At 41.1% G+C, this 10,227-nt stretch overlaps 1 protein-coding gene across 1 annotated transcript; it reads right to left on the bottom strand.

Moving 5' to 3' along the window:
- Positions 1 to 2,216: 2,216 nt before the first annotated feature.
- Positions 2,217 to 6,286, bottom strand: LOC141782601 (protocadherin 8). The gene is made up of 3 exons (XM_074659151.1): positions 3,625 to 6,286; positions 3,329 to 3,527; positions 2,217 to 3,105 (listed from the first exon to the last, which is right to left on the bottom strand). The coding sequence occupies exons 1-3, from the start codon at positions 6,073 to 6,075 to the stop codon at positions 2,792 to 2,794; spliced, it is 2,964 nt and encodes a 987-aa protein (XP_074515252.1). The 5' UTR covers positions 6,076 to 6,286; the 3' UTR covers positions 2,217 to 2,791.
- Positions 6,287 to 10,227: the final 3,941 nt, after the last annotated feature.

Consider the following 10,227-nt stretch of genomic DNA (forward strand, 5'->3'; position numbering starts at 1 on the left):
CTGGTTAAAACTGTAGTTTGTCTTTCAAAGCATGTGTCTAGTTAGATCTTTGCTTATTTTGGTTTTAGCTTTTACTGTGTGACACTGACCTTACCCTGGCACTCGGTTGCACTGCTTCTGTTGAACAGTTCTTTGTGCTGCCCCATGGTGGTGAGTAGGGTGGCTCAGTATTGAGTAATGTTAAGTTGCAGCATTATTAGTGCTGTTAATGTGTTTCATTTTAGGTTGACCTGAAGTAACACTGCTGCTGTCTTTGCCCCCTTAACTATACTCATTGCTTTTGCCTCATTTACATGCATTGTCCCTTTTAAAATACTTTTGATTTGTTTGAGTAATTTTGCCTTTTAACCAACTGGGTTGTTTGTGTTTATTCTCTTTAGTTTTTTAACTCTTTGCTTAAGTTTTCTTTCAGAAGCTGAGTCACTTTATTGGGAGGCTAGGCACCCATGGTGTTGTACCTCCACCTATTGCATGTGAGTTAAGAGCACTGGGACACAAATAGATGGCACCATAGTTTTGCTGTGAGGTTTGCTGTGTTTCAGCCAAGGTGAGTAAGTGGTAGCACCCTCCTCAGTGTAGTCTGCCTCTCCAACAGTGGCCTTAGCTTAGTTTTGTTTATTTTAACTTTGGACTGGCAGCTGTAATATTTTACGGTCACATTCGATTTTTTTTAATCACCCCATTCAATTCATTTTTATATAGCGTCAAATCATAACAGAAGTTCTCGAGACGCTTCCCATATTAGTTTGTGTAATTTTTAATCTGTTTAATCATTTATTTCCCTACAGCTTCAGTCCCATCTTATTAAGTGCTTTTTCTTTTATTAATTCTAATAAAATATTTGACTTTTTTCAAATGTGTCTCTGCCTCATCAATAAAAAATCTGTGTGCCTTATTCATTTACCAGAAATGTATTAAAGTTTTTTTGTATTTCCTCGGGTGCAAGTCCCCATGTGGTGTTGTTGGCTAGTCTACTTCCAACTTACTGTCCCCACCACCCTTTGCCACATACTTTAACTCATAGTAAAGCCAATTTCATAAAGACAATTGCTCCTTTTGCTATATGACTTGATTAGTGATGAGATTTTAAAAAAATGTGTTTTCGCATGCCTCTACGGTGAACAGATAGTCCAAAAACTTAATGAATTGATGTAAATTCATATCAAAACCTCCTTTTACAGACTCTCACACACTTTGATAGGCTACTCTATCAAAAGTAAGCACAACTACAAGCCACGTGTTCTTTTCTGTAGGCCTATAAGGCAACAATACTGAATTACACTTAAGTATATCTTGATCAAAAGATTAAGCAAGTAGGCCTATGAGCCAAATATACTTAGACTTTTCTGTATAGTTGTCAGTATAAGCCAAGTTTACTTGGACTTTTAAGTATACTTGTCAGTATGAGTCAAGTATACCTCTGATAAGTGCATAAACTGAAAGTAAACTCTTAATTTAAGTTCAAAAGAAGTGTACTAATAGCACAGGAAAACATATGTACTTGCATATTAGTCAGTTATGCTTTATGCCTTTCATTTAATCACCCACCTCTAATTGCTGGATATCAATTTATTTGAGTACTGCAGATTTTCTGGAGTTTCTGTGGTTACAGGTGTAGAGTGAACAGATTGCACTGCCTGCAGTCAAACTTGTATGCAGAAGTGAATTCTGTTGTGCCTGATGAGCTGCGATCTAAGTGTGTGTAGGTATTGGGTGTAAGTATAAATATGTTTTTCTTTATTGTTATACCACTGTGTTGCATATGCCTGATGCTTATTTGACTTTTTATGCCTCTTTTAATTTTATTTTAAATATAAAGGACATTGAGTTTCTTTGTGATGAAAGTGCTCTGTAAATAAAGCTGCCTTGGGTCTTTATATTCCCACAACACAGTATAGTTGACAATGTGAGAAAAGTAGTTTTGTGGCCAAGGTTACTCGGTCCTTATCATGACTTCAAGAAGAAACATGGCAAGAAAAGAGATTCAAATGTGCAGTGCTGCTGTTGCTTGGAAACAGATTGAACCACGTATTTGGATAATTGGTAAGCTGGGAGGCAATCAGAAAAGGTGAGGGGATTCTTTGACCTTAGGAAAAATATGTAATTGTGAGAGCATTTGATCAGAAAAAGCAGTATTTGCATGCAAATCGAGGCTACCCACATACATTGTGTGCCATGAAAAGAATATGACATTGGCTTATGCTTGCTATCAATTTAACTGTGATCGTTGGAGGACCACATTTTTATTTATTGCAGCTTATAAGCCTTTAAGGCAAATGAAATGCATTCAGTTGGCTAATTGAGGTTATTCTGTGTGCTGTTCTGAATATTTCCTCAGGACAATAGGTTGCACTCTTCCTATGAGATTACATTTGAGTCCCAGCGAGCCCGCTCTTTTAAACTGTCGTTGAACAGCAAAACAATTTCGCTTTTAACTGTTTATTTGTGCAACAAATGTGACAAAATCTACCACAAACATGGTAATCTTCCATATTGATTGTTTTCCACAGCAGAAAGGCCCCTTTCAGCCTTAAATGTCCATAGGTCATTCATGCCCCTTAAATAGTAACACATGCTCTTGAAAATTCATAATAAAAGTCTTCTTTACATTGAATCATTATGAAAAATATATTATTAATGTACAAAATCTTGCATATTACACATGATACAATGAACAGTCTTATATGAGCCAAAAAAGACACATGACATACTACAAAAACACTGCAACAATCCAACATAGTCAATTAAAAGTACTGTACAGTAGAAAGACAGGATCCCTTTTTGGTGACTTTTAAGAGTTTGTGTACTCTGGAATGGACATCTCGTCCGTTTCCTGTATTCTGGCCGGCGTCTGTGGGCCAACGAGAATATAATCAAATTCCTGGTGTTGGACTTTTTCGTACACGCTTTGCAGACCGTTGGTTTTTGGTAAGACAGCCGGATAGTAGTTTTCCCTTCCGGTGTTCCGGGGAAGCGAAGCCGTCTTGTTGAACGTGGACAGGTGTGGTCCGCAGGCCATGCTCGTGTTGGGCCTCGTCGCCGAGGGGCTCCAGCAGCGGTCCGAGTGTCCCAGCACTTTGCACTCGCTCGTGCACGCCCAGAGACCTGTGGGAAACAGCAGTGTGTACAGTCAGGGTGGAATACGAATGCATTCGCTGGCTCACCTGGTTGAGGGTGTTTTGGTGTGTTAGAAAATCCATGGCTGTAACTGGGTAGAATATGTACGGTACATTGCTTTGATTCAAACATAAGCATGGATTTCACCTTTACATCCTCTCATTTCTGTTTGATGAGGCTATTATCTTGTAATGTTTTTTGTGACACTCACTGTTTGTTGGCGGCGACTCTTTTTTGTGCACATCTCCACTTATATCCGAGTCACTGTCATTGAAGTCGCTGTCCCCTTTTCCACTGTCCTTGCCGCTGATGTGGGGATCTCTCGCTGAGATTGTCGTGAACGAATTGCCCTTCCATATCGTTATCGGCCTCACTGTTTCTTTCCCATATCCCGGTAGCGTAGAGTAACCCTGCGGAGAGATACAAACACATTCGACTTTGAATCGAGATTCAAAAAGACGACAAAGGAAACTTTCAAATATCTCTGGGAAAAGTAATGACTTATACCTTTAATTTCCCCTCCATCACCCTGCTGTTCGACTCAAAGATGCCTGCTGTCTGCCTGCCATCCTCGCAGCCTGTCTCTGTTGTTGTGTTGCTGCTGCTGGCCGCCAACGGAGGCTTCTCTGGAAATGGATGGGCATCAAATACTTTGCCTTTGTGGTTGGCAATCAATGAGTCGACATGACCGCTCTCCACTTTCTCCACATCTGGCAAGTCTTCTTTATCGTCGTACCCCGCCTCCCTTGTCTCCTTTTTCCGGCGGCTGCAAATGGTTGTGATGAGAATGATAGCCAGCAGGAGGAGAGAGCAGCTCCCTGCCAGGACAATGATTATGGCTATGGACATGTCCCATTCAAAGAGCTCCTCGCTGCCATTTTGAGCCAAGGAAGGCATGCTGGGTAGAGTTCCCTCTATGAAGCTGAAGTGTATAATGGCTGTGGAGGTGAGCGCCGGGGACCCATTGTCACTGACCGACACTGTGACTTTGACATTGTCTGCTAAATCATACGTCAGCTGCCGGCTCACGTGCACCTTCCCTGTGTCTCTGTTGATGGAGAAACCCAGGTGTCCCCCCTCGGTGATTTTATAGGACAGCTGTGCGTTCACGCCTTCATCAGCGTCTGTGGCCTTTATCTGGGTTACCACATAACCTGCAGGTGCATCCTTGGGCAGGAAAACCTCAGCAGATCCCTTGTAAAGGGGCGGCTCTACAATGGAAGGCTGGTTGTCATTCTGATCAACTATTTTGAGCCTGATGACAGCTGTGCCCTGCAGCTGTGGTGACCCCCCATCACTTGCTTGGATGTGTATGTCTAGCAGTTTCATCACCTCATAATTAAAACTCCTCAGCGCGTATATGGAGCCAGACACCGAGTTCAGAGACACAAAGGTGTTCACTGGGGAGCCCATGATGACACTGTCCACCAGCCTGTAGGTGATCTTGCCATTATTGCTCAGATCTGCATCACTAGCCTCCACTGTGGTGATATAAGCACCAGGAGCGTTGTTTTCAGCCACTGAAACTTCATAGACAGATTTGGTGAAGTGAGGGGCGTTGTCATTCTCATCGCTGAGCCTGATGGTGTACTGGGTGATCTTTCTCAGAGGAGGTGACCCAAAATCCTCAGCCATGACTGTCAGGTTATACTCACTAATCCGTTCTCTGTCTAAAACAGCAGCTGTGACTATCATGTAAGAGTCCTCATAAGCCTGCCTCAGTTTGAAGTGGTCGTGTCCATACAGAGTGCAATGCACCTGGCTGTTCACACCAGAGTCTCTGTCCAAGGTGCTGATCAGAGCCACCAGACTGTCCTTGTCTGCAGCCTCGCTGATGTGCGCTGCGCCCGTGGTGATGGAGGAGGTCATCGGTGTGATGCTGATCTCTGGAGCATTGTCATTAACATCCGTGACGTGGATGATGATTTTGCACACGGAGGGGGTCGGATTGGTTCCCAGATCGGTCGCCTGCACGTCCACCTCGTAGGTGCTTTTCTCCTCGAAATCCACACTGCTCCTGAGCGTCAGGCGCCCGGATTTGTGATCCACTTGGAAAAGTTCTCTGATCTCGTGGGAGACCTGTTTTCCAAACCCGTAGACCACCTCTCCGTTCAGACCCTCGTCAGCATCCACCGCGTTCAAGTCCAGGATGACAGCTCCAACCGGTGCGTCCTCTGGGAGACTCACAGAGAAACTATTCTGATCAAAAACTGGACTGTTGTCGTTAAAGTCAGTCACTTTTATAGTGATTTTTGTTGATCCGGATCTGCGTGGACTCCCTCCATCTGTTGCGACCAGATCCACAGTGTATGAAGACTCAATCTCCCTGTCTAGATCCTTCATTAGCACCAATTCCGCATATTTAACCCCATCCGCTCTCAGGAGCACATCAATAGTGAAGTGGCTGTTCACTGAGATTTGATAGCTTTGGATGTAGTTTGACCCAACATCTGCATCCACAGCTGGATCCAAAGGGATGCGGGTGCCCACCGGTGAGCTCTCGGACATCTCCACTAGAGACTCCCTGTGTGGGAACTCCGGAGAGTTGTCGTTGATGTCCTTTATTTCCACCTCTGCGTGGATCAATCTGTAGCGCTCTTTGGAGAAATTGACCACGTCGAAAGTGATGAGACACTGTGATGGAGGAGTAGTGTGTCTGCAGATCCTCTCTCTGTCTATTCTCTCCAACACAGACAGCTCTCCATCGCTTTCTCTCACCCTAATGAACGAGTCGTTGAATTGTTTCATCATCCTGAAATTGGTCCTGGAGGAGTGAGGAGACAGACTCAAGGACATGTCCTTGGCGAGGTTTCCGATGACTGTACCTGGCGCGTCCTCCTCGTTGGTGTGGTATCGGATAGTATTTCCATCGGACTGAGCCAGTGAGGTGAATAGAAAATGATGGATGGAGAATATAAAAATCCACCGATGCCAATAAGTTTTGCCCTTTATTATCATCTTCCCTTCTTCTGTAAGCAGCCTGAAACAGATGTGAGACCCAGTTCACCTCTGGAGTGAGCTCTCCATGCAGCTCTCCTCTCCTCTCTCTCCACAGCTTTTATGAACTGATGCTTGTGAAGTGAAAGTTATAGTCGCTCCTTTTTTTTGCGCGCAGCCAGCCAGCCAGTCAGACAGACACGCTTGTTGCCTCGCCTTCTTCAACACAGCTCTCCAAATTCTGCAGTGGCGGGGTTTATACGGCTCCTCATGCTAATGAGACGAAGTGTGACCAATCCCTCGCTTTAGAATTAAAAATACCCCCCTATGAAAAAAAAAAAAAAAGCTCTAAGCCTGTTTTTTTTGAGAGTGTGTACACTGAAGGAAGTTGCAAAATAGAAGAAGAAAAAAGGGCAGAGAGGAGATATGGCATTTGCTTGAAGATATTAGTCCCTGCACTGTTTATCGTCTTTTTACAGCCATTACAGAGTGATGGTTTTATTTAGTGAAAAAAAGCCTATTTTCTTCTTCTTCTTCTTCTTTTGATGTTTAGTTTATTGTCTAGTGGGCGCGTGCGTGTGTGTGCGCTCGTGTGTGTGCACTCACAAGGCCAGCTCAATTGTATTTTTTTGTTGGTAAGCTGAGCAAGGTTTTGTTCAGGTTGCAGTTTATTTGGAAAAAAAAAAAGCTTGCTTACTAAAAGCATCATATCACTTGATATGGCATTTTTTTTCCTGTTTTTTACTAAATAAAAGATGATCAGTATATAAAATAACTGTAAATGAATAAAGGGATGCTTTCAAGAGTCTCACTGAGAAAATGTTCTCATATACGAGATCAAGAGGTTGTTCATTTGTTCCAATCATCAACATTAGACCCTTACATTCTGCCTCTCTCCTGGTTTTATGGAAACAAATATATATTTATATAGGCTACTAATGCATGTTTATCTCCTGGGTTTTGACTACAACCTCCCACTCCGAAAACATATCTGTTATGAATTTCAAATCACATTAGATTCACATTCAGAAACACTATGATAAGGATGAGACATTTGCTTTTGTATTTTTACATCTCAGTATTTTGTATTTACTTTTTTTTTCCGCTGCTGCTTGATATGGCATTTTTTTCTGCTGTTTTTTACTAAACAAAGATGATCAGTATTATACCATCTCACTTAAGATGTTTATAAAATAAATGTAAATGAATAAAGGGATGCTTTCAAGAGTCTCACTGAGAAAATGTTCTCATATATATGAGATCAAGAGGTTGTTCATTTTTTCCAATCATCAACATTAGACCCTTACATTCTGCCTCTCTCCTGGTTTATGGAGACAAATATATATTTATATAGGCTACTAATGCATGTTTATCTCCTGGGTTTTGACTCCCACTCTGAAAACATGATCTGTTATGAATTTCAAATCACATTAGATACACATTCAGAACGCTATGATAAGGATGAGACATTTGCTTTTGTATCTTTACTTCTCAGCATTTTGTATTTACTTTTTTTGTATGCTGTTGTATATGCTATATATTGCACGTCTTAATGCAAATATTTGTACATATTTCATATTTTTTTATATTCTCATATTCTTATTTTCAATTTTAGTACTTATTAGGGCTGTCAATCGATTAAAATATTTAATCGCGATGAATCGTATGATTGTCCATGATTAGTCGCAACAACAGCTGTCGGTGTGTCAGTGTGCTGACTTGACTATGACTTTCTCCCAAACTGCATGTGATTATCATAAAGTGGGCATGTCTGTAAAGGAGAGACTCGTGGGTACCCATAGAACCCATTTTCATTCACATATCTTGAGGTCAGAGGTCAAGGGACCCCTTTGAAAATGGCCATGCCAGTTTTTCCTCGCCAAAATTTGCCGCAAGTTTGGAGCGTTACTTAACCTCCTTCGTGACAAGCTAGTATGACATGGTTGGTATCAATGGATTCCTTAGGTTTCTAGTTTCATGATGCCAGTATCTTCACTCTGGCTTTACAGCTGAGCCCACTACAACCTCTGAAAGATCAATTGTGTTGATGTGTTAAAGAAATTAATGGCATTAAAACGATTTTGCTTTATCACGTAATCACATTAACTTTGATAGTCCTAATACTTATGTTTCTTTACATATATTGTGTTTATATTGTAGCATTATGTACATAATTGACATGTTACATACTCCTTTATTTCTATTTTCTTACATTTCTTATGTTTATGTAAGAACAACTGTAATGCCCCAATTCCTGCCAGGGATCAATAAAGTATTTCTGACTCTGATTCTGATTTACATGTACAATTTAACAGGAACTACACTAAATGGCCAAATGTGGACAGCCCTGTCCTCATACTATTGTGTACTTTGGGCTTGGCAGTGTTTAGAGCTAAGCCCTTTAGTTCCAGTTGATGGAAATCTTAATTCTACAGCATACAATGATATCTAAGATAATAGAGTGCTTCCTACTTTCCGACAGGGACTTCAACCTGATAATACCCCTGTGCACAAAGGGGAAGTCCATACAGAAATGAGTTTGGTGTGGAAGAAGTTGACTGGCCTGCATATGCAGAGCCCCGACCTCAGCCCCATCCAACGCCTTCGGACCATGACTGCAGGTCTTATCGCCCAACACGAGTGGTCGACCTCACTAATGCTTTTGTGGCCGAATAGGAGCAAACATTTCAAAATTGTATAAATTCTTCCAATAAGGATAGATGGTGTTATAGCAGAATATCAATGTCCATGGTTTTGGAATCACATGTTCAATAATCACTTGTGTAATGATGTAATGCTGGGTTGTTCACATGCTTTGTTCAGGTGTCCACATATTTTTTTTTTTTTTATACATCTTCCTACATGCTAACGTTGGACACAATACAACAACACCACAGCCTGAAAACCCAACCACTGAGTCTACACTTCTACGGCACATTGGACAACTGTATTGGATTGCAACACATGCTTCCGTTTTGTTGTAGCCTTGTTGCACTGGTGGAAGAAGTACTCGCATCTTTTATTGAAGTAAAAGTACCAATATAGTATAAACTAGAGCAGCCACTGGTTTATTTGTTTTAACAAATTGTATTTTATAAACTGCTCACATGTTGTTGTTTTTTTGTAACTAGTAACTACATCTGTCAATTAAATGTAGTGGAGTAAAAAGTACAGTATTTCCCTTGTAGTGGCGTAGAAGTATAAAGGAGCATAAAATGGAAATATTCAAGTAAAGTGCACATACCTCAAAATTGTACTTAAGTACAGTACTTGAGTAAAAGTACTTAGTTACTTTCCGCCACTGCCTATTTGGCAGGTGTATGTCAACCCTTGGTTGAAACGTGATAGCTGAAAGTGTAAGCTATATTTATATCGCAATATTGAAAAGAAATCTGTAACTATTCACTCAGGATCTGATTTAGTTTTCACCAAACATGGATTCATGAACTACCAATCTGTTTAGATCAGGGGTCAGCAACCTTTACTATCAAAAGAGCCATTTTAGGCAAAAATAATAAAAAACAATCTGTCTGGAGCCGCAAAACATTTGATCATTATGATGAAGGTAACACAGTTTATAGTCTAAGTATAAAGTATATAAGTCTAATGCAGTGAGGGCCAAAGTGCAAATGTACTACGGAGTATTAGTGCCACATTGAGGGAAAAAACATCTGAGATTTCAAGAATAAAGTCGTAATATTACAAAAAGAAGTCGTAATATAATGAGAATAAAGTCATAACTTTACGAGAAAAAAAGAAAATAACACATAAAATTACTACTTTATATTATGACTTTATTCTAATAATACTACGACTTTTTTTTCTCGTAAATTTATGACTTTATTCTCGAAAATAATCCACAGGGAGCCACTGGGGAGGGGCTAAAGAGCCACATGTGGCTCCGGAGCCGCAGGTTGCTGACCTCTGGTTTAGATGCTCTGTCCAACCTCTAGTGGAGCTCAGCCACTTAGCCTCTTAGCCAATCAGAAGGCTTCCTGTTTTGAGTGACAGCGCATTTAGCAAATAGCAGATTGCAAGTAGCCCCTCCTCTTTCAATCAGTACAGCCGGTGTCTCTCCTCTAATTGCTAGTGGTGCCTGAAGCTGTTGAAAGTCACCAGATAACACAGTCACTTGTTAAACTAAAACACCTGTGCATTGTGGAACAGAAGCCT

Source organism: Sebastes fasciatus, chromosome 14, assembly GCF_043250625.1.
Source record: "Sebastes fasciatus isolate fSebFas1 chromosome 14, fSebFas1.pri, whole genome shotgun sequence".
In the NCBI taxonomy this organism is placed as follows: domain Eukaryota; kingdom Metazoa; phylum Chordata; class Actinopteri; order Perciformes; family Sebastidae; genus Sebastes; species Sebastes fasciatus.